Source organism: Ochotona curzoniae, unplaced genomic scaffold, assembly GCF_017591425.1.
Source record: "Ochotona curzoniae isolate NIBS_2020 unplaced genomic scaffold, NIBS_Ocur_1.0 contig_523, whole genome shotgun sequence".
Taxonomy (NCBI): domain Eukaryota; kingdom Metazoa; phylum Chordata; class Mammalia; order Lagomorpha; family Ochotonidae; genus Ochotona; species Ochotona curzoniae.
Genome location: NW_024466459.1, coordinates 4522044 through 4546879, shown reverse-complemented (window position 1 = coordinate 4546879; position 24836 = coordinate 4522044). Strand labels below are relative to the sequence as shown.

General features: G+C 38.5%; 1 protein-coding gene across 1 annotated transcript in view; it reads left to right on the top strand.

The window, feature by feature from the left end:
* The window catches only part of ABCA9 (ATP binding cassette subfamily A member 9), a 43140-nt gene that overhangs the window by 10231 nt on the left and 8073 nt on the right, over positions 1–24836 (top strand). Inside the window, exons 9-27 of the mRNA XM_040989401.1 lie at positions 989–1157; positions 3899–3957; positions 4435–4545; positions 4947–5122; positions 5321–5440; positions 5648–5786; positions 6295–6385; positions 7276–7415; positions 9718–9837; positions 10854–11052; positions 12711–12877; positions 13442–13575; positions 15132–15269; positions 16919–17023; positions 19271–19444; positions 19626–19739; positions 21338–21457; positions 24016–24084; positions 24513–24604. Of these exons, the coding sequence (XP_040845335.1) occupies positions 989–1157; positions 3899–3957; positions 4435–4545; positions 4947–5122; positions 5321–5440; positions 5648–5786; positions 6295–6385; positions 7276–7415; positions 9718–9837; positions 10854–11052; positions 12711–12877; positions 13442–13575; positions 15132–15269; positions 16919–17023; positions 19271–19444; positions 19626–19739; positions 21338–21457; positions 24016–24084; positions 24513–24604 (2437 nt within the window). The remainder of the gene's footprint in view (positions 1–988; positions 1158–3898; positions 3958–4434; positions 4546–4946; positions 5123–5320; positions 5441–5647; positions 5787–6294; positions 6386–7275; positions 7416–9717; positions 9838–10853; positions 11053–12710; positions 12878–13441; positions 13576–15131; positions 15270–16918; positions 17024–19270; positions 19445–19625; positions 19740–21337; positions 21458–24015; positions 24085–24512; positions 24605–24836) is intronic.

Here is a 24836-nt window from a genome sequence, read left to right as displayed (position 1 = left end):
AGGAAAAGCAGAAACAGGCTTGGTTAGTCATCCGTGCTGTGTTGTGAAATTTTCCTTACTCATTCATCTCTAAATCCTTCTGCTGTTGTTGGAATTCTCTATCCCTTAACTTTCCTATTTCTGATTAGAATAATGATTGTCAAAAGCTACACTTCTGAGAGAGTTTGTACCAGGGATCCCATCACTTTCTCTTTAATTAGCAGACATTTACTTATTTCTTGTATTCTTAAGAATTTACACCTAACTTTAGGGGATCCTTCATATTCTTTGATAGTCTTTATAGCATTGAATCATCCTTTGCTTATTGGCTTGATAAAATATGCCCATGCAATGACCCAACACCTTTTTCTCGGCATATCACACAATAACACAATGTCTTTTTCCAGAAATTCTAAAAGCCACGTTTAAACACATAGTCGTATTGAAGTAATGTTTTTCATAACATTAGATTTAAATTACTCCTGAAATATCTTACTCCATGAATTTTAAATTAATTAATTCATTTGGGTCTTGGCGACATACAGAAATACAAAGTCCTCAGATACTGGTTCAGTCCTCAGATGCCTGCAAAACCAGGGCTGAATTGGGCTCAAAGCCAAGGTCTCAGCCACCCTTCTCACACAGGTGGAAGAGATTCAAGTTTTTGAGCCTCTATTACATATCAGGGTTCATATTTGCTGAAAGAATGACTGGAACTCAGGTACCCCAATGTGGAATGTGGTCACTTTACCACAAAACCTAACACTTGCCTTTGGTCAGGTTTTTATTTCATTAACCATGTTATGCGATTCTCATTTTAGATGCTAACATTTCAGTTGTATTTTCAGTTCTTTTCCTCACTGTTATGTATATGTCCAAAGCATGTCTAAACAGTAATACCACGAAGTGATAATGCGAGTTCAAGTTTATAAAACAGACTCTGTTGATCTTAATGTGACTAAAATCCTTGAAGTGATGACTTACATTTAATTGTCTCCTGCTTATGTAGCTACCTATGGATATCAACAATCTCCCTTGTTTTTCCTGAAGTCCTCTTGTTGGTTTCAACACCAAAGGCCTAACCGTGTGGTTCTGGAGAATGAGGTAGATTCTTATCACTCGTGTAATGACTCCTTTGAAGCAGTGCCTCCAGAATTCCATGGGAAAGAAGCTATCAGGTAATAAATCACATGGAGGTTCAGACAGAAAGCAAATCAGAGACTAGTAATCTGACAAAACACAAGTGTACACATATTTCCTCTATCCCGTTGTACCCACCTACACAGACCCAAGGGCACATGTGAAAGGCAGCCCTCATTCTTTCACCATTTGTTTTCTGGTCTTTTATTTTTCTTTCACTTATTATGCCACAAATTCTCAGGGGATGGGATGGGTTCCAACAGCTCGGGTTCTTCCTTGTTGGTTCTGACAAAGTGGGCTTCTCTGGGTAGAATGGGCTGGGCTGTAGCTGAATCCAGGTACTATTTCTCTGACTTTCCTCTTTCCCTGATCATTTCGTTTCACTTCTTTCAGGCAGCTGTTTCAACTCTGTCTCAACACAGTCAATATGCACATTTATTCTCTTGGCAGGAATCTTGCCCTTGTTTGTTTACAACATTGCCAACAGCATGATGGGTAACATTGCAGACTGTTCCAGTTTTGCCATGGTAACATGCCATTCCTTATTGAACTGTACCCATTCCCTTGATATCCACAATGTCACATTTCTTGTAAATGCACAAGTATATGGCCAAAGGAACAATTCCATATTTCCTAAAAGTCCTGGAGAACATGTAACAGGTGCCTCTCTTCTTTCCCTTTGTGTTTGTGATGGTGGCAAATTACTGGAAGATGGTGGCTCTGGCTGGAAGGAGGACACGTATTCTTAATAGACATTTTTTCTCCCACTCTCAACTTCACATCTACTAATATCTTAAGATATGGCAACAACCATCAAATAATACTCTTCAAATTTCTGTTTCTCTGATTGTCTCTTGTTTATCTTCTTCCCAATTTTTCTTACCTTTGTTCTATTACTCTCTTTGACTGCCATCATCTCCCTTGACATTTTCATTCTCTTTTCTCTGTGGTTCACTTTCTCTCTCTTTCTCTGCTTTCTCTCCTGGTTAGTAAGATGAGGATAGAAAGAAAAGTGAAGCTTAAAAGGGCAAAGACTCACAGGGCAGAGAGATGGGTTGGAAATAATCAGAGTTGGGATAGTAGCGCTCTTTGTTTTTGCTCCTGCAAGTGCTCTGTGCATCTTCTCTTCAAGATGATGTGCATCCATTTTTTTTTTGAATGTTTCTTGTTTTGATTGTCAGAGACTTGCAAATCTCTGAGACTCCAGATGTTTAACCTCAACTTTATTCATCTGGTTCGGTGTTGTCAATCTCAATAAAACCTTTCTGCTCACCACGTCCAGCAGTCTATTTTAACGAATCTTGTCATCTCTAAGCATTTGGTTTTTTAACAGGAGACATAAATTAACACGAGAAGATGACAGAGACTGGTATTTTGTCATCATCACACGTTACTACTCTGTTCTCAAGAACTGTGGAACCATTCCAAGTGGGAATGCCAAGGTTTATATCCTTCCAGCACTCAGGCCACAGTTGGATCACAGCAGCCATGTAGGAAGCCCTGAGTGCTGTTAAAAAGGCATTTTTACTGACAAAGTGAGCAAGTAGGAAAGTGTTGAAGATTTGTCAATTTTAAGTAGTAAAATTAACCCTATGGTTTCAAAAACTTATCTGCAGAATCAGTTGGAATCATTGAAACAGTTAGTCCCACACAGCTGGCTGTTAGGACAGACTAAACAATTTTATGTGCAACATGGTAACTGTTTTACTGCTGTGGCCTGCTCTACATCCAACAGACCACTGCACACAGTTAGAAGCGTTAGGTCATTCTGTTCCAGATTAAAGTGAAACGGACTCACAGTCACTGGTAAGTCAACCCTGGAGTAGATTCTGCCTGATCTTGAATCTGCTACCTAAACACTCAGGCTGAGTTCTGTTAGGTTTGTGTGTTAGGTTCTAGAATTTAGGATTCCAAGAAGAGAAAGCAACTTGTTCAAACTAGAGAAGATCTTGTTTTAGGGAAGACAGAATGTGCTGGGGTTGGGGTAGAGACTGGAGATAGAGCCTACCCAGAGGACCCGGGATTGGAAAGTACGATTCATTCTTTCTAGAAGCAGGCAGTCTCCTTCTCCTTCTATTCTTCTTCTCCTCATCCTTATTTTTTTCTCCTTCTCTGTGCTGGGGCAGATGGCCACCCTCTTTGAATTTTTGTCTAAGAAATTCAGTTAGACTATGAGTTTACTTTCCGGTTCCTCTTTGCTTCTCTTTCTCAACGTTTGGTGCCCTGCTGCTTTGTGCCACGTTCTTACCACCTTGTAGTACGCGTTTTGGGTTCTACAGTATTATCCTACACACTTTACAAATGAACTCTACATAATGGTTACTGTCATCACATCTGACTGCTGACAAACTGAATTCAGCAAGTTCGCGTGTGTTTACAAGAGAGCTGCTAAGTGGCATTTCCAGGACTTCATCCAGAACAATGTGACTCCAAAGCCCTAACCATCGCATTACGATGAACGGCTTCTCTTCTCTAGCCTAGTACCTTCTAACCATCGACCTCATCTCCAGCTTTCCTGTTATTTGCTCTTATTTCGTAATCCTGTGGCAGCATGTTTTCATGTACTAGCTACTCTCCCTCCTTCGCCCTGGACCGTAACCTGTAACTGTTCAGGTCACACTAATCGGAGTGTCACTGCGAATGAAATGCTCTCTATACGTCTGCCAGTGCCTGTCTAAAAGCAAGAATCCTCGTGTGGCCTCTCAGCCTCGAAGACCTGGTTTATCATCCCACTGTCCAACTCCACAGTCCCCTCAAAACAGTTCCTTCTTCTTTTCAGAATTAAGAATCTTAAGAAAGAATATACCGGAAAGCATGAAAAAGTGGAGGCATTGAAAGGTACTTGACATGGCTGTTTGCTTCAATGACTGTGGCTCACTGTTGTGCCGACTTGGCGCAGAGGGCGGGGGCAAATGTCAAGACTTGGAAGATAAAGGTCTGTTTCCAAGTAAATGAAAACTTACACAACAATTCTTAAAAGTTGCCGCTTAAAATTTATGAATTTAGGAGATACATGATGACATCATAAAATTCCTTATTTTAAATACATATGCAAAATTCCTAAAACTATATTTATTAAGGGCAACTTCTTTAATCATAAAGTTGCTTTCATAAAAAAAAGTACTAATTTCACAATTAAACATCATCGGAGACACTTGAGTTATAAAATATCTATCAAATGAGATACAGCTTAAAAACAATTTCAAGATTGATTTTATTTAAGCAGAATATTTACGCTGCAAAAAATTATAAAACTTTCACAGACTGTGAAGTTAACACCTGAGATCTGAACACATTGGTGTTTTGTCGTGCCAGGTCTGGTATTAGACATCTATGAGGGCCAGATCACCGCACTCCTTGGCCACAGCGGAGCTGGGAAAACCACCCTGATGCACACGCTCAGTGGGCTGTCACTCCCAACCTCAGGTGGGATGATATTACCTGAACAAGAATGGGAGAAAAGCAACTAAGTGTGTGGTTTTATTAGCTTTATTAACTACTTGCTTGACTCGGGTGTTTAAGAGAAATATTTAAGTTTATGTAAGGTTTTAATAAGATATATAGAATTGTATATACTTAAGAAAATATTGCTACTTTTTACATGTTTCTTAAATAGTCTTATGATTATTTGGTTGCCAGTAAGGATTATGACTAGATCAAACATTCTTGGGAGCATTAAATTTGTAATCAGTTGATTTTGTATTCTTTGTATGTAAACTATGTTTAAGCAGATCTAGAAACTGAAATACATCATTTTCTGTTTTCAAACATTTTAAAGGAAACATGACACATTGACCTCATGGTAAGTTTCTGCCTTCTGTTTATAGGTTCCATCACCGTCTATGGTCACACACCATCAGAAATGACCGGCGTGGAAACTGCTCTCAAGTTCATCGGCATGTGTCCACAATCCAACGTGCAATTTGACTTCCTCACCTTGAGGGAAAACCTCTGGCTGTTTGCTAAAATAAAAGGGATTGTGCCCCGTGAAGTGGAGCAGGAGGTATACGAATATGCCAGATTTCACATAGGCAATGACATTGTTTACCTAGAAAATTCTGAAAAGTGTATTATTTCCATGCAATTAATTTTCTAAAAATTTGGCTAAAAGGCCTTTATTAAGAACAGGAAAAAAATGGTCATTTTTTAATATTAAAGATCTTGGATTTGGGAGCTAATTTTCCTTTTTGTTTCGGGTTAGGTACAGCGAGTTTTGAGGGTTTTGGATATGAAAAATCTTCAAGACATCCTTGCTCGAACTCTAAGTGGTGGACAAAAAAGGAGGCTGACCTTAGGGATTGCCCTTTTAGGAGACCCCGAGGTAAATCAAAGTGGAATTACCGGTCACATCAGATTTATGGCCATGAAGTTATTTTATCAGCTTGCACCAGTTTGAAAATGATTAAAGGTTTTACAATGCAATATTGAGTACAATGATATTAGCCCCAAATCCTTTAAAATGTAGTAATACTTAACAACATGTTGCCTGAAAGGAAATAATTATTTTTCGTGCTTACTCGCTGTCCAGATTTTGCTACTAGATGAACCCACTGCTGGATTGGATCCTCTCTCGAGGCACCGAGTATGGGATCTCTTAAAAGAGAGAAAATCGGGCAAAGTAATTGTCTTCAGTACTCAGTTCATGGATGAGGCTGACACCCTGGCTGGTAACTTTGGTTTGCTTTCATGTGTCTTAGTGAGCAACAAAGGACTGTTCCTCACCACGTGGAGCAGGAATGAGTGAGCTCCCCAGCTGGGTTCCACAGGTGACATCCATGGACCAGCAAAGGAGAAACTTTGCTTTATGGATTGTGTGTTTGCATCCGGGAGTACTTGGGTCGCAGAAAAGTATTCTGAACCCATTGCGGAGCAGATTTCTATTTGTAAAAAACCTATAGCATGCTCGGATAGGTATACTGTGTTTAGTGTCAATCTTGGTTGGCTTCTTTCTCAGATGTGTGACTTTTCTTGAAACAGGCCAGAGAAATAACTAGCTTTAATGAATCATTGTCATTCCTGGATGATAGCCAAATTAGCTTACATAGGGTCAGAATTAAAATGTGTCTGTTTTAGTGTGTTGCGCTCCTAAAATACGGTATTCATTAATGGATTCTTTTACAAGTGGTGAAGGAATAATTCTCTAACATGCTTTATCTCTTGGTTCTTTCTGAATAGATAGGAAGGTGTTTATATCCAACGGGAAGCTGAAATGTGCGGGTTCTTCTCTGTTCCTAAAGAAGAAATGGGGCATTGGCTACCATTTAAGGTATAGCCCTTCACATCGGAAACATGTAGGAACACGCTGAACACACAGAGGGCAGGTGGTACTGGTTTTAATTGTCAACACAGTCTGCACAACGACTAAGTTCATTTGAAGAGAGCCATGTTAGAGCTACATGGGTGATGGGAACTTGGTTCCTTGAAACTTTGTCCCTGCCTCTCAGCTTCTGCATGTGCGGGCTTTGGGAGTCAGCAGCTGCACCTGAAGATGAGGCCCAGGTTTTCTGGTGGAGGAGACAGGCATCTTTAGTATCCTCTTCACTGACAGACTAAGCCTACCTCCTGAACCTGTGTGTGTGTGTGTGTGTGTGTGTGTGTGTGTGTGTGTGTGATCTTTTGAGAGCCTGATGTTACCTCATCTCACAGATGAGAAAAGGTGCTGAGAGACGTTAAGTAGTTTGAGTTTGGGCATCTGCGTTCGTATTCACAGTAAGGTCGTGTTCTTGATGATTGTACTATATCAGCTCCATTTCTGTTTTGCTATATTCAAGCTGCAGTTGCTTCACAGAACTTGCACATTACTGTGAAATAACAATTCAAGCTTGAATTTTTTAGGAGGTAGAGACAAAATTGTGCATTCCTCTCCACCACACCCCAGCCAACATTTAAATGAGTATCTTTTTTTTTTCCTAAATAGCAGTTCTTGATTTAATTCTTCCAATTCAGGACATCCCTTACCACTAGTTCCTCTTCCATATTGCATAAGTTGATTGTACTATATTAGTATTTTTGGATCAGGATTTCTCTAATAAATTACACATATGTTTTATTGCAAATATTAACTAACCTTTAAATATATAATATTACTTACGAGATTGTTTTTATATAATAGTTTTGAATAAAATATAATTTTAATTTGCTCTTTTTATATGCCAGTTTGCATCTGAATGAAATGTGTGACCCAGAAAATATAACAACACTAATTAAACGGCACATTCCTGATGCCAAATTAACAGCACAGAGTGAGGAAAAGCTTGTATATGTTTTACCTTTGGAAAGAACGTACAAATTTCCAGGTAACAAAATGCGAAGACATCGAATGCTTTGAGAGTGGTGTTACTAAAAATAATGATGGAGATAAGAATGATGGCTAATTTAAAAATATTTATTTATTCACTTATTTAAAAGGCAGAGTTTAAGAGGCAGATAGAGAAGGATCTTGCCTCTGCTGGATCATTTCCCAAATGATAACAAAATAAAACCAGAAGCTTAGAACTCCCACTTTGTCTCCTACACGAGTACAGAGGCCCAACCACTTGGACCATCTTCCAGTGGTTTCCCAGACACATCGGCAGGGAGATGAAGCAAAGCGGAGCATCCAGGAGTCCAACCAATTCTCGTTATGGGGATTCTGGTACTACAGACAGTAGCTTATCATGTTGTACCACAATGCCAGCCACTGACAGCTTGTCTTAATGCTTGCTGGTACCTAGTACCATGCATTAACTCATCCAGTGTTCATCACCACAAGGCCACTTCAGGACTGCCAGAACTGGGCCGGTGTTGTGGCATAGCACGCAATGTCACTGCCTGTGATCCTATATCCCATATGGGTGTCTGTGTCCTTGCTGCTTCACTTCCAATGCAGCTCCTTGTTGAAGGCCGGGGAATAGCAACTAAGGATGACCTAAGTGCTTGGAATCCTGCACCCACACAGAAGACCCTTGAGAAGCTCCTGGCTGCTAAACTTCAGGTTGGCCCAGCTGGGGTTGTGGCCATCTGAATGGAAATTGGTGGATGAAAAGTTTGTAAAGTGTATTTCAGTAGTGACTGAGAAACTGATAAGGATAGGAGAAGATCTGTGCAAACAGTGGCAGATTATTCAAACAGGCAAGGGAATCACACACAACATATAGATTGTTTCATAAACATTGTAACAAAATTATGTCATCTAAGTTATCAAACATAATTAAAATAGACCTGCATGCTGCCACACATTCTAGAGTCACAGTATTGATGTAAATACAAAATCCTGGGAGACCAGTGCTTTAATCTTTTCTGTTGAACCTCCTACAAGTTTTGAGGTGGATTGCATTTCTTTTTAAAGTGCAGTTTGTACAATGTGCTGGCCTTATCAACTTCAAGGAATGATGTCATAACTGCATGATTAATTTGATAAACCTGCTGTGATTCTGATCTATAAAGAAATCACGCAGATAATTGAGCATAGTGATTTAAATTCCAACACTCAAGCCAGATGGCCTAGACTGAAATCTCATCTGTGCCTTTTTTTTTTTTTTAGCTAGTTTGTCTTGAAATAATAATATACTATTTCACCGGGTCTAAGATGCCCTCAACTGTGAGATGTGCCAGGGACACATTAAATACTCCCCTCAGACGTATGATCGGCAGTCATTTATATTCATTCTCAATCCAGATATGTTAAAAGGTGATAAGGTGCACTCATGCTAGAATTGGTGGAAAGGCGAGAGCTAGATATATAAACACAATGTCTTTAAGACATATCCTGAGATGAAAACAGAGATGATTGCAAAGACCGCATAGCAATTATATCTGATTGCTGTTCAATGTGTTTCAAAGGGGCTGTGTAATTTAGAGAAAGACGGAGAGAGAATCAATACTTTGGTGCATTTCAGAACTCCTTAGAACTCATGAATACACTTAATTAAGATAGAAGTCATTTATTTATCCCAACAAGTGAGCTGGTTTATCCTTTACTCAACTCTCATTTTTCCTGAAGTGCTCAAAGATCATTCCTAACATCTTAAAAGGAAACATTTCTCTTAAGAGCATTTGCTCATGCTCCTTAAGGACCTACCCTCTTACAAGATTCACGGAGAGAGACACGGAATAAAAGTGAGAGGAGTCCGCCACACTGCGTGCAGACTTTGTCCTTCATGTTTTTTTTTTTAATTGGGAAAGTTTCTGTGGCATTTTATTCTACAACTGTTAATTTCTTTTTCATTTGTTATTAAAGTTCCCTAAGAATCAATGCTATCATAAACCACAAACTTCAGTTCTTTGGAAAAATAGTCCTATGTATATCAATATTTAATACTAAATCTTCCTTGAAATGAAACAACTAATTTTTAAACATACATGAAATAAATTATATTTTTGAACAAATCTGCTCAGTTTTTTAAATAATTAAAAAGCATTTAGAGCTTGATATTCAAGAGGATATGGAAACTAGCATGTGATATAGATCATGTTAGAAATAAGGAAAAACTGGTATGCGGTTTTGTTTCTTACGAATTCATTGACCTATTACCAATATTTTCTATTTTTGCAAGATATAATCATTATAAATTTTGTTATAAATTATATATTTTTGATCTGTCTTTTGTGTCCTTTTAGAACTTTATAGAGATCTTGATCAATGTTGTCATCAAGGCATTGAGAATTATGGTGTTTCCATGGCAACTCTTAATGAAGTGTTCCTGAAATTAGAAGGAAAACCAGCTATTGATGAATCAGGTAAAACAGAAAAGTAAGAGAAAATAAAATTGAACTTCACTTTTCTGTGTCGTATTTTATCTTGAAAATACGCTTTGAAATTTTTCCTTTTTATTGTTGCTGTTAGGGTGGTTTGGGGAAAATAAAGCAGAGAGGAAATATATCTCTTTGTAAGAAAGCAATGTGCAACTGGGTTCCCATGGAGCATCTGTACAATGTCACGTGCGGACACGTGCTATAACAGAGAAGGGCAGAGTTCACATCGGTGATTGCTTTTCTGGCAATGTTCTTCAGCACTCAGCCCAGGCTGCTCAAGCCGTGCTGTCCCCACAACTGTGACCTCTTGGAAAGCATTGTCTCTACTTTTTGATGACTTTAACACGCTTCTTTGCTTCTGGCTTACTCTCCTTGTGCTGTGTATACTCTTTACTGTACTCTCTATTTTCACTTTGATTAATTTTGCTTTTTAATGGGTCACATGGGGTTTTTTCCCCCCTTTTTCTTCTTTTATCTGTTTTTGAAGTTGTATACTTCTTACACTTTTAGGGCTTGTTTTAATTTTTAGCATACAGTGATCTAGTGTTCTTGATGACTGGAGTTAATTGTTAACTTTATGCTTCTCTTCAAGAAGGTAACTTCTCTAATTATAACTTATGCTTGCTACTTTTATGTTCCTGGAGGAGAGAGACTCGTACGTACTAAGTCTCCTACCTTGCTCAAAAACACTAAGATCGTCTCCTTCTTGCAGTGTACAGATTTGTTTACGAACTTTTCCCGTTGATTTCCTTAGAACAAAATTAATCCTGAGTCTAAAGGCAGATAACTTTCAGAAAGCACAAGATTTTATGTTATGGCATCTATGCTTTTTTCTTCTTTTCCAGTTCTTTAAAAGTTATTATCATAATGACATGGATTAGATTACTTGTATCTTTTTTAGATATTAACAAGAACAGCTTTGGTTGAAAAGAGAATCACAGTAAATATAAAAAATACACAGCTAGAATGAAACTTTATAAGGTCCTGATCTTCTGCTTTAGATGGTGGGGTTTGGGACCGATTACCAAACGACGGAGTGGAAGACATGGGAAGCCTCACAGAGCTGGAACAAGTTTTGTCTTCCTTAAGAGAAACCAGGAAAATAGCCAACGGCATGGCTCTCTGGAGACAGCAGCTCTGCGCAATAGCAAAAGTTCGCTTTCTAAAGTTGAAGAATGAAAGAAAAAGCCTGTTGGCAATGTGAGTACCTGAGTGTTTCAAGTTTTCCTGGGTTTGTTCACTCAAAATAAGAGAATAAAGCAAAAGTCTCAATGAATTCCAGCATCAGAACAGCGTCTTTGAAACAAGGAAGCCATTTTTTTACTCTTTGTGTGCGTGTAGAATTAAAACATTAAGTTTCGGATTCTTCTAATTTTACACAGATTTTATTCTTACAGTAGATATGTAGGAATTTATTGTAAGAAACTGTTTCCTATTGTTGTGGGAACTGAGAAGTCTGCAATCCAAAGGGCAGACCAGCAGTCTTAAAAATTCAGGTGAGAGTTAGTGTTACCACCTGATGGTTGGCAACACGGCCAGAATTTCTATGTCACCATCGTGAGGCTCTGTGCCAGCTGGCTTTGCAAGCACAAGTGAAATCACCTTGAGCAGGAAGGACAGCGCAGCCAAGAAGTGAGAGCTTGTGCTGTGCAGCAGGGTACCTGGTGTTACATCACAGGCTGGCTCTGGGTGTTACATCACAGGCTGGCTCTGGGTGTTACATCATAGGCTGGCTCTTTCCACTCGTGCAAACTTTGGGGCCATGGCAGTGATGCTCAAGGAATATGGATTCCTTCCACTTGAGTGGGAGATACGATTGAGTTCTCATGTTCTTGCTTCAACACTGGATCAGTCTGTTGTCAGCATTTGGGGAAGTAAACCAAAGATGGCAGTTCTCCATCTGTTTCTACCATTCTCACACATGCACGTTCCCTTCCTCTCTTCTTCCCTCTCCCATTCAGATAGTTAAATAAAATTAAAAGAGTACTTCTGTGGAATCCTATATGGATAAGTGTTTGTAATGTAGCTCAAAAAAATCAAACATGAGAATCTGCACTTGAGGATGATTAAGCACATACTTACCAAATAACTCACAAGATAAACAAGCCTGAAAACCATCATGTTCTGGAGGAAAGGCATAATGTGGAAATAGAAGCTTCAGAGAAAAAATCTTGTGGGAGAATTTGGATTTCCCACAAGGCAAGGATAAAAAGGAAAATATAAATTCATAAAGAGCAGTATTAACTCTGAGAATATATGAGAAATCTAAAGAGCTATTATTAATAGTGGAAAATGATGTGAAAAATAAAAATAATTTACAGAACATATTAAATATACCTAAAATGTATGATGTGCATAATAAGGAACAGTAAGGGTTTACATTTTTATTTTAAACAGGCAACTGATAGATCAGCATGTCAAGAAAATTGGGCAATCGTACAAAACTTTGGAAATAGTAAGCACTGGAAGCAAAACAATCTGTTAGGACAGTATTTGAAGAGATGGGGAAGATTGTTTTCTTTTTAAAGAGAGAAACGAGAGGTCTTCCATCCCCTGGTTCTCACACACAAATGGCTACACTGTCCATGGATAGGTCTGACTAAAATCAAAAACCAGAAGCTACTGATTCCATTAAATACAAATCAGATGTCCCTGACAGGAGCAGACAGTGAATGGGGAGAGAGGAAGACCAAAGGCAAACGCATAGGAACTATTTCATTTTAGAAAGGAGGAGAGAAGCATGATGGAAATGTTTAATCAGTTCTTAAGATTAATTTCTATAATTATCTCCAGTGTCTGGTCAAGCTTAAAGTCTAGAGTTGCCATGAGTTATTTATTTAATATTTTATTTTGCATAGGTTTCTGCTATTTGTAGTTAGTTTTTTCCCTCAACTTTTGGAACATCTCTTCTATGAATTATATCAAAGAAGTTACTCTTGGGGATTGTCTCCACAAATGTACTTCCTCTCACCTGGACAGCAAGTGCAAGCTCCTCTGACCCGTTTACTGATCATCAACAGAACAGGTAAATATGCGGGTGATGTAGAACCCGGCCGTGTTCTTGCTCAGATTCCCTGGGAAATGTAAAATATGAAAAAAAAAATACACTCTACCTGTTTTAGAAAACACTTATGGGACCAAATGAAAGTCTATTTAAAAACGGAAGAATAAAAGGTTGAAGCACAAATCCCCAAGGCATCCAAAGAGGTTTTCAGAAAGGAGATTGTTAACTGACTTGTGAGGTCTTGTTTTATTTTGTAAGTCAGTGTATTTCTGGACTCTGGGAAGAAAAGAAATCTGTTTCAGATTTGTAGGAAGGTAGATTAATAGCTTAGGTAGTACAATATTAACAGCCTTTAATACTTTTATGCTAGCAGAAATTACAAGGAAATATTCAGGTCTAGATAAAGGAATGCTGTCATTCTTGTGATGTGAGAATCCATTTTAGCTTCAAACCTGCAACTCCCCCCCTTTAAAAGGAAATTCTTAGGTAATTTTTATGGTATATGATTGGAGTGATGGTATTTAGAGTTTTTATTTTATGTCTGGACACAGATTTTTGAGTGCTTTGTTTCGTATTACATGGCAGGATCGAGCATTGATAACTTCATCCATTCCCTGTGGCGGCAGAACATAGCTTTAGAAGTGGATGCCTTTGGAGTCAGAAATGGTGCAGACGAGTCAGCATACAATGGGGCTATCACTGTCTCTGGCGATGCAAAGGTACATTGGGTTCCAACAGCTGCATTTTCCTGAAGATAGGTAGGAACGTGCAACGCCTGATCATTCATATCAATTGACATACAAAGCCATGTTGAGATAAACAATTGGGATGGTTCTCATTTTTACAATAGGTGTGGGGCTACAATTTCCTGCAGTATCAAAAATGCCGTTTTATTTAATTTCAGATGAAGTTATGTGAACTGCTCTCATTCATAGTTTATTTAAAAGTTATTACTAAATTTCATACCAAGATACACTCAGAAAAGTGATACCCAATTTTAATTTGGCCTTTACTCTTCAGGTTGCTGTATCCTCATCCTCTTATTGTATCTCCACTGATTTATGTTGCCAGTCCAGAATCCATGGGAGTTTGGGTTGGTGACCCCTCTGGTAGACAATGTACATATATTGCATGATTACACTAAAAGTAGAAACCATAGCTGTTCAGCATCATAATGCGTGAAGTTAGCTTATTCAAGTTAATTTTCAGGAATGCTTTCTATGTCATCAATAAAAATGATACCACCTTTGATCCAACTAGTTTTTGATCACGCTTAATAGAGTAAGTTCAGAAAATTTGTTTTTAAAAAGAACACTCTGGGAGCCAGTATTGTTGAAGAAGTAGATTAAGTTGTGGCCTATGACGCTGGCCTATGAGCACCGGATCAAGTCCTGGTTCCATTTCTACTCCATCTTCCTGCTAATGTGTGTGGGAAAGCAGCAGATGTCCTCTGCAATCCATGTGGGAGATCTAGTTGGAGTTGTGCCTTCTTGTCTTGGTCTGACACAGGTATGGCCATGATTAGAACAGTGACCCAACAAATGGAAGGCCTCTCTATCTTAGCCCCCCTCTCTCTGTAACTCTGCCTTTTAAATAAATATAAATCAATCTTTAGGAAAATGACACCTTTCCAGGCTAGTGCTGTGCCACAGCTGGCAAACCACTGCCTTGGGTGTCAGTATCTCACATGGGAACCAGTTTGAGTCCCAGTTACTCCACTTCCAATCCAGGTCTGTGCTACTGTGCCTGGGAAAGCAGCAGAGAATGCCCCCCAAGTGTTTGGACCCCTGCATCCAGATAAAACATCTGGAAGAAACTCCTGGCTCTTGGCTTTGGACTGCCCCCACTTTTGCTGTTATAGCCATTAGGGGAGTGATCCAGTGGATGACAGATTCTCTGGCTCTCCTCCTTCTGCAGCTCTACTTAAAAAAAGGGGGGGGGGGTGCTTCTTTTTTAAGATACACTCTTTTTAGTTAAGTTAGATATATAAAATGTTTGATTTATTTATCACTATAAAACTGCATTCTTAAAGGTTCTACATTTTTAAGAACATAGGTAATACATTTTTATACAAATGAAAACTATATCATTCTCTGTGTTTGTATGTATTATACTGTGTGTCCTTTGTAAAGAGATTATTCACACACACCGGGACTTATGAGACTTTGTGCTTCCCTTCCTCAGCTTTATTGTCACAAATTTGAATTATTTTCTAGAGTAACCAATGAATTTTGTATTGCTTTCTGAGGATTTATAAATGTTGACTGTATTGAAGGATTACAGATTTTCGATAGCATGTAATACCAAAAGGCTGAACTGCTTTCCGGTCCTCGTGGATGTCATCAGCAATGCGCTCCTTGGGATGCTTAACTCTTCTGAACACATTCAAACTGACAGAAGCACGTTTTTCGAAGTAAGTATGTTGTGATCTCACTTTTACTGAGTCATTGGAAATTTTAAGAAAATTGTTGAAATGTTGAAATTATATCAAAGAACTTGTCATGCTTCTATTCTTAAAGAATTATATTTTGTATCTACAGTTGTCCGTCAGTGTCCACAGGGGACTGATTTCAAAACCACCAAATGCCAAATCCCCAAATGCTCAAGATTCTTGTTTGAAATATTATAATCTTTACATCTAACCTCTGCACTCTCTCCCACCAACTTTTTAAACATCTCTAGCTTACTTACAATATCTGTTGCAACAGAAAGGATTTACAAATAAGTTTTACTTTGTATTGTTTACAGCTGGTGCTCAGTTCCTATGTAGATAAGTTCTTTCTTTGAATTGACACCCCAAGATCCCCAGCCAGTTCTTGGCCTCTCTTTCTTTCTGAAGCACAGGTCTCATTGTAGATCAGACTTGTACCTGACTCCACTCGTTAACTTCCCACAACCAGAGCCTGCCATGCTTCCCAGCAGTCTCTTTGCCATGTCATGACCTGACCTCACTGCCCAGTTGGTATGATGGGTCTCTCCAAATCCTGACAGTGGATGGGCACGATCTCACATGGAAACAGCAAGTTGTCTGTGAACCAAATTGTGGTAAAAGGGTCTGGGTGTTAATACTAGTGTGAATTTTCCATCCCTGAAAATCCTCCAGATCAAGATGTCAACAACAGTGTCCATTTGCAAAGGATAGGAAGTGAGCAACACCGTTCCTGGTGTCACTTTGTAACCTTGCAGAACCTCGTCTCTATAGGAGCATCTTTATGTAAACACTTTTCATATTGTGGAGTTCTTAGAGGGGTATAAACTTGTTGACAGGAGTCAGAAGAGAGAAAACTTCCAAACTTCCAAACTTGACTTGTATTTTAGTAAAACAACCGATCCTACATATTGTTGAGGTTCATTTCAAAACCTGTATAAAGCTTTCTAGGTTTTTTTTTTTTACATTCTGTGTCTTTATGTAAAATGTGTACTAATTTCCTTCATGTCTCATCATTCTTATTTTCTAACATCTACTTCTTGCTAGTTCATGGAAATATGTCTGTTGAAACAGTGCTGCTTTGAATTCAATTTTTTGCACTCAAATAAACTTGCCTTTTAGTTTTCCCTTTCTACAAGCTTTTTAAAGAAGTCTCACCTTCTGCATCATTTTGAACCAAGAAAGTAAGTCATCATAGATGTTGCATTTAATGGATTTGGCACCAATTTCTGAGAGCCACAAAATAGCTCCTCCAATGGCAGCACACAATCTCTGTGGTCTCTTCCGACAATCCGCCTGGATGTATATAAGCATTATATGGAATGCTGTACTTTGGAAGTCAGCAAGGTGCTATGCTACGCTTTCCCTCTTGGGTTATTAACCATGGGAACATGGCCAGGTCATCTTTCTCGATTACACTTGCTTTTTCGGAAGTAAATCAAAATACATGTTCAAAATGCCAAAGTTGCTAAACTACCAGATTAAACATGAACGTAAGAAACTGCAAATATGAACAGCAGCTTTGGCAGAGTTCTGAGTGGTTGTGTCAAATCGTGTGAGTGATTCAGTTAAGACAGCACAAATGAACCAGATGCCAGATTACAATCAGCTCACCATGTTCTGAACGATTTTAGGACACATCCTACGAATATGGGTACCTGAGTAACGCCTTCTTCTGGATACCAGTGGCAGCCTGCTTCACTCCCTACCTTGCAATGAGCAGCATCAGTGACTACAGAGTAAGAACTCAAATGTGTCTACTATCTAGAAAACTCACCTTTGGCCCCATATGGTCATAAATTTATGTGCAGGGAACGCACCCAACTTATGTCCTTGACATAATGAATAATCAAACATCACAATGACAGATTGCCAAGTATTAAGAATATGCTTTTTTTTCTTAAATGTGAGACCTCAAGAAGGAGGCCTTGGTAGGTAATGTCAACCACCAGTGAATAGCAACTTTTAAATGCTTATCACCCTTAGAGTTTTCCACTGAAATATTCACATCTCTATGATAGTTACACTCTCTAGATGGTGACAGTCAGTCATGTAAACAATATAAATAGCCTTGACTAGCCCACTGGAGCACTTCTAAATATTGTAGAAAGAATTATCCCTTTAATGCTTAATTTTTTCAAGGCTTTATATAAAATCCAAGCATAACTTTATGCTGTCTATCTTTCTATCACATTCCTAATGCAACCAAAAGGCTTTTTCACATGTCTTCATGTATTTAATATCATCAGCTGTTTCTTGCTCTGTGTGAAAGTTCAGCAGATATCTTCGATGGATTTGAATTACTTTTCCGTGAGTCTGCTCTGAAGTTAACCCTATCATTAGCAACTTCTTCCGTGAGAAACACAAAAGCGAGCCTACCGTCTCTGGTATTTTCCTGTTGTTCTTGTCACTCTTCATCACATCATTTATTTACTTATTTATAAGAAAGCCATTTATTTGTTTAAAATACAGAATTTCAAAGACAGAGGGAGAGACAGAGAGACATCTGTCCTCAACCAGTAGAGCTAGTTCAAGACCTGCACCAGTGCTCATTTGGGGCGCTAGTATTTCAGTCCGTGGCTTCACCTATTGGGCCACAAGGCTCTGCGCCTTTTTCTTTCTTTCTAATTAAATCCCATTTGTTTAAATCCTGAAGATTCTTTTATCAAGTTGCATGACTGTCAAAAATGTCTTGGTTACTCTTCACTTTTCATCATGGTTAGATCTATTTGAAGTGAGTTTCTGTGAGGATGTGATGAATACCCACAAATCCCTTAGAACAATTCTTCTAACATTCCCATAACTGTGAGTGCTGGATATCCAGAAACCCAATGCTAACTTCTAGAGGCCTATCCAGCTATTTCCAGGATTCTTGTCCTACATATAAAACAGCCTATTTGATATTTTCATTTAGATAAGTAACATACTACAAACAGGAGCAAAATCAATCTTTTTTTATTTTCTGGCCAAATATTATCTGCCAGCTTTCCCATCCCAACAAATGCCACTGTCATCCACAGTTGCTCTAATGTGACGTTTGGGAGTTAAATTTGTTTTTATCTTTTATCTAATCCATGAGTAATTCCTTTAAGCTGTACTTAAAATGTATCAAATCTATTCATTTATTTTTATGTCCACTACTTTCATATTGGCATAATTCATCATCACCCCTTTCCAGATTATGATGATAGCTACTCCTTTGTCTTATTTGTATTTAGTTCTTTCCACATAGCCACTGTGACTTTTCATAGCTTTCTATTAGATCATCTTATCAAAATAACTTTATAATATTGCTACTGCTCGGCATCCTTCTGCTCTGCTCGGCATCCTTCTGCTCTGCTCCCTCTCTTCTAGAACACTCTCTTCTAGCTCTCTCAGAGCTGCCATTGCCCTTTTCTCTCTGTGTACAACTGCCTCCCCAACTGCTCCTGAGGGTCTAACAGTCTAAGATTTTCCCTCAACATGACAGAGCAGTACCATGTTCATGCCACAGCTAAATACCTTCGATGATAACATCAGGATAAAAGGTACAAGATCTAAACTGTTGCCATGCATTAGGAACTCAAGAGTGATCCCAACCTGGGTGTATCATTCCACTTCGACCTGATGTCACTATCATCTTGAAGATGTGTCCAGCCACACCTCGCATGTTTCCAGTCCTCCCCATACGTTCAACTTTCCCTGGTATGGGGGCCTTGTTCTGTTATTCTCTCTACCCACAGTGCTTATAGGAAATTTGTACACTCCTGTAGAATCTTTTTGAAATTTGCAAAGGCTAACACCAAAATCCAGGCATAGTTTTTCTTGAATTGTTGAAGACCCCTGGAATTATCAATACCTCAAAGCCAACATGTGGCAAGTGACATCATCATGTGATGAGTGGAAATAGTATATGAATAGAAGACAGAATGAATGTTTTGTGACTAGATATTTGCAATTCCCAAAATCACCTTGTAAGAATGTGTCCTCTTCTATTTCTTTAACAGCAAAACACACAATCCCTGCTATGGGTGTCAGGCCTCTACCCTTCTGCTTACTGGTTTGGACAGGCACTGGTGGATATTCCCTTGTACTTCCTTATCCTCCTCCTAATGCAAATCATGGATTATGTCTTCAACCCAGATGATATTATATATATAATTCAAAACTTGTTAATTCAGGTAAGTGATCAGTCCACAAAATGTGTGATTAGACTACTTTTTCATGGATGCATGAACACTAATTCTATGCCAAAGAATTTCAAATTATTTGTGCTGTATCATATGGCATATTGACAGGGTAAATGTGAATACTTTCATAAATAGAATTTACTATATCTAATTGTAATATTTGCATTTTCAGATCCTCTGTAGTATTGGATATGTCTCATCTCTTGTTTTCTTGACATACGTGATTTCATTCATTTGTCGCAAAGGTAGAAAAAATAGTGGTGCTTGGTCGTTTTTATTCTTAATTGTGAGTATACATATGGTTTACATTCTTTCAACAATATTTTTTATCTAAAAGGATTTCTTTCAATCTTTGCACTAGATATAAGAGAAGATACTATTTCTCTTTGGAAAATTCTAATCACTGTAAGGTAGACATCCATAGAATGTGTTCATATTTGAGTGTATATCATCTGTAAACTATGACCGATTCGGTGTTCTCCAGAGTTGGAGAGTCCCTTGAGCCGGGAGTCTACCTCTAAAAGTCACCTGTAGTGTCCCTTGCATATTTAAAAAGGACTCTCATAACTCCCTCCTTAATCCTGTTCTTCTTCTTCTGTTAATAGGTTATTAAATTATTTTTGCAAAATTCACCCAGCTAATTCCACATACCAAAAATATAGAATTGTCCTTCCTTCCTGTCTCGTTGTCTCTGCCCACATCCAACTCCTATGATTGTTCTTTAGACTGAACATTTCCTTGTTTTGTGTGTTTCAGCTTTACGGCTGCATCATTATTCAAGTGTTCATCTTCTCCACCTGAAGCATTGCCAGGGCTCTATAATCGGTTGCTCTGTTCCTACTCTTGTCTTGTAAGCTAATCTGTGCAATAACAAATGTGATCTTTTAGAAATAAATCTTAACGAAAGATACGACTTATACAGAAACATGCACATACATTTTAAATGCAGCAAAATTTTAAGTGGACACCTTCATAAAGCCAACAGAGAATAGAACATGACTACGGAATAGAGAATACAACATCACAATTCTTAGTTATGAATCCATCAATTGGCATAGCTACTTTGGAACTTAATGAAAATGGAATCACGCAGAATGCATCGGGTTTTTTTTTTCTTCTTTTAAAATACAATCTGTTCATGTTCTTATCTGTGAGTCTATTACAAGAGAGAAAAAAAAAAGAAGGAGAGGGAGTTGTGGAGAAAACAAAGGAGAGAGAAAGGGAGAGAGAGTCTCTTCCATCCCCTGATTCACTCTCGTGTTGCAATGTTTACAAGGGGTACTAGGCCAGGCCAAAACCAGCAGCTCAGAATTCCATCCAGATCTCTCTTATGGAGCAACTAGGATGGACACTAATGGGAAACTACTCTATGTGATGCTATAAAAATGGTGGGCAGGGGTTGGTATTGGGGCACATCAGATGAAGCTACCACCTGCATCACCAGCATCCCAAATAGGGGCTCATTTGAGCCCCAGTTCCTTGCTAATGCCCCTCAGAATGCAGCAGAATATGCTTCAAGCTCTTGGGTTCCCGCAACCATGTGGGAGACCCAGATGGCATTCCAGGATCCTGTCTTTGGCCTAATTCAACTCTAGCTGTTGTGGCCATCTCTTTCCTGCTGTCTCTGTTCCGCTCTTCATCTTACCCACTTTGTGTGTGTGTGTGTGTGTGTGTGAGAGAGAGAGAGAGAGAGAGAGCATCTGTGTCCTGCAGAGTATACAACAACAACAGGAAGGGAGAGGGTGGAGAACAAGAAAATATTGACTTAGAGGGAGGGATGGAAATTTAGCATGAGAACTGTGGTGAGGTGAGATCTGTCACCCTCTTGGAAAGTATCCTATCATTCAGATTATTGTAATAACATTATACTGTGTTTTATTTCAGATTACCATCTTCTCAATCGTTGCTACAGATCTGAATGAATATAGATTTTTAGGACTACTTTTCAGCACCTTATTAATACCACCCTTCACGCTTATTGGGTCTCTGTTCATTTTCTCAGAAGTAAGTACTTCTGCTCCTGATTTGGATCATTAAGTGCATGGCCATTGAAGAAAGCCTTGAACATATAAAATATCTTACCACAAGAAAGTTGGAATGTTACCATTCAGTAAGAAGTCCTGCCTTGGTTTAGGAGGGTCAAAGGCAATTCCAAGAAAATGTCAATTGATGGCTGCCACTGTAATCCTCAATTACTGGACTCCTATTGGGAGACCAAAGAGATGCCTGTTTCCTATTTGGATACTAATAGACACCCAAAGAGAAATATCTAGTCAGTTGGATATGTAAGCCTAGAACCCAATGTGTCAGGATATGAGGGATTAGGACCAAAAACAAATAATTAAGATTAATCTGTTTATCAGTGACGTTAAAAGCCATGGAACTGGTTACTATAACCTACAAAATAAGTATATGTGCAGAATGAGACTGACTTGATGAAATGTAAGGATTATAGGGAAAGTAAGGAGACAAGAACGGAATTCCAAATGTAGCTTGGAGAAGAGGAAAAGTCATCAAATGCGTTTGAGAAAGAGTCAGGGGGATAAAAACAAAGGCAGACATGAGTGCCAAAATCTCTTCTCAGATGTTATACTTCAACAGTATACATTAGCTTGAGGAAGCAGTGATTAAATCATCAAATACAATTCAGAGATCTTGAAAGGTGATGCCTGAAAAGGTACCGTTGACTACATAGAAGAAACTGGTGATAATAACAAAATTATTTCCATTACAGCATTAATCCAAAAGTCTAGCAAGAGCGAAGGTGCTAGAGACCACGAGATGAAGAGCTCGTGACAATCTGTTTAGCTAAGTGCTTCCAGGAGTTTTGCTAAAAAGGGTAGCAGACTTGAGATGAATGAGGAAAATAGATAGATTTTTGTGTACTTCTTTTTTATTCTAAGTGGCTAGATTTGTACTTTCCTGTGAGGAAAATTTATGATAAAAAAAAGACATGAGCCTACTGAAAGCAGAAAGCCCTTAAAAAAAACAAACAGGGAAATAACCCAGTACAGCACACAATGCAGAAATTGCAGTCTATAAATGCTGCAACATTCCATCTATTAAGCAAGATCACACCCAGAAATCGTGAATACCGGCAGGTAGCTTAGTGGCTTCTTCTCTGAGTGACTCTCCTTTCTTAAATAAGAAGTGAAGCCATCAGCTTAGAGTGACATGATCAAGGAAAATTGGAATGTTGAAGTAGAAGAAAAGACCCAGAAAATTATTTCAGCACCTAGGCCATTAAGAATGACAAACAATTCCAAACAACCTCTATTCTACTTTTCAAATTAAGTCACCAAAGCTGAAAAAATGCTCTTATAGAATTGGATTTAGTCCAGGTTACAAATTTTCCCAGGAACTTTCTCAGAAAAAAATAAAAGAAGGTGACAATAGTTTTATATAAGGAAGCATTAAATAATGGTCCATACGTTCAAAACAGAAGAACAAACAAATTAAAGACATGAGGATATTCTATACAAACTCCAAACTATGAAGTAGAAACAAAGGAGTAGGAAAACTGAAAAAGAAAATATGATGACGGAGGGAGCAGAGTCCAGGGATTTTGAAGTTCGTATTGAATGGGATGTAATTTTAGAAGTGGGAAATGGAGGCATTTAGTGAAACAAGATGATTTAGAATGAAGTCAGGGCCTTTAAAAATCCTCCAGTGTGGAAACAAAAGCATCTCTTCCAGATAGTATCTGGCTGTGGTGCTAAGCAAAGGATTTAAAATTTCCCAGCAAAAAAGCACACAAAGACTTGGTAAATATAGCTCAAAGATACAAGCATGGCCTCCCCCTCTTTTTTTTTTCACTGAAAGGCTGGAGGAAGTATTTCCACGTATACATGTCAATCTCTAGTTGACAGATCTTGTCTTCATGTTTTTGTCATGATTATTCTCAAAAGCAAAAGAATGAAAGAGAAGCAATGCAATATTCGGGTGTTACTGGGGGAAGACCAGAAAATGGAAAGTGAAGTGATGGGCAGAGGGTTGTTGTAAGGAGTTAGTACCATGACAGAGTGGGTAAAGCTGCCACCTGTGCTGCTGGCATCATCTATGGGTGCTGGATGGGAACACAGCAGACCTGTTGGAAACTCCTGGCCCCTGGCTTTTAGCTGACCCAACCCCAGACATTGCAGCTCTGTCTCTGTCTGTCTCTCTCTCTCCCCTTTCCTCCATCCCTCTTTCTTCCCACTCCACTCCTATATCTCCCTCTCTATAACTTTGCCTTTCAAATAAATATACATTTTTAAAAGAAGTGTAGCTGTAAGACAAGCTGGTCAGTGGTTTCTGTGTATCCTGCAGGCACCGCCTGAACTTCTGCGCTGGCTCACGGTGTTGTAGACAAATGGCTCTCAGCATGTGGGCAGGCACGGGTTGATAATTCACTGGTGTATCTTGGAAGCAAAGACATAGTGCATGCTCAGAAATTGACTTTTACCTGAAGCACAAGGAAAAATGGTAGAAGGCCACATAATGCAGACAAAATTATCATAAGTGAAATGAAATCCAAGAACAGATGAGGATTCATTTAAACAGAGATTCTCCTCGTTTTACAGATTTCTCATGACTCCATGGATTACCTAGGAGCCTCAGAGTCTCAGATTGTTTTTCTGGCATTGCTAATAGTAAGAAAACATTTCTTTTTCAATGTTGCTGCATACAGAGACACATTTATGTGGTTCAAGATTCTTTGAAATGCATGAAATTAAGAGGGTTGGAAATCTGGGGCAACTGAATCAACTTAAAAACATGCACAGTGACTTTTCAATTTGAGTTCCTACTGGCTACAGTAATCATTTGGTTCCAAATGTAAACTCTAAGATCTTTCAGAAGTGCTGGCATCAACTTAACTATCACTGTATTTATGTTATGCGTTCTCTGTATGCCAATGAAGCTAACTTTGAGAGTTTCATATACCATTAAATAAATTGTCTTTTAAGCCTTGAATGTTTTGTCAAGTGTAGTTTTATAGAAGATGAAACTCTTTAAATCAGTTGCAACACTGAAAGCGTTTTTGTGGTAATGTTAATTTTGATTCTTTCTTTTTTCTTAGCCATACCTTCATTTCTTCATTTTTGTGTTTGTTCTGCGATACCTGGAAAAGAACTTTAGGAAGAAATCAATGAGAATGGATCCTGTGTTCAGGTTGAGAGATGCCAAATAGAATTTCATGTTGATGTGCATTGCTTATAGAATTTATAAGTTCTTAAATTAATACATAGAAAGTGCTACACATGATTATTTTAAGAGACTGCTTATTATACAAAATGACAACATTGGGTAATTTACCGGGGTTACAGTCTAGTGCAACAAAACCAGTTTTGCATACATGACACTGAAAAATCAGGACAGGATAAAATTTCACTGACATACTTAA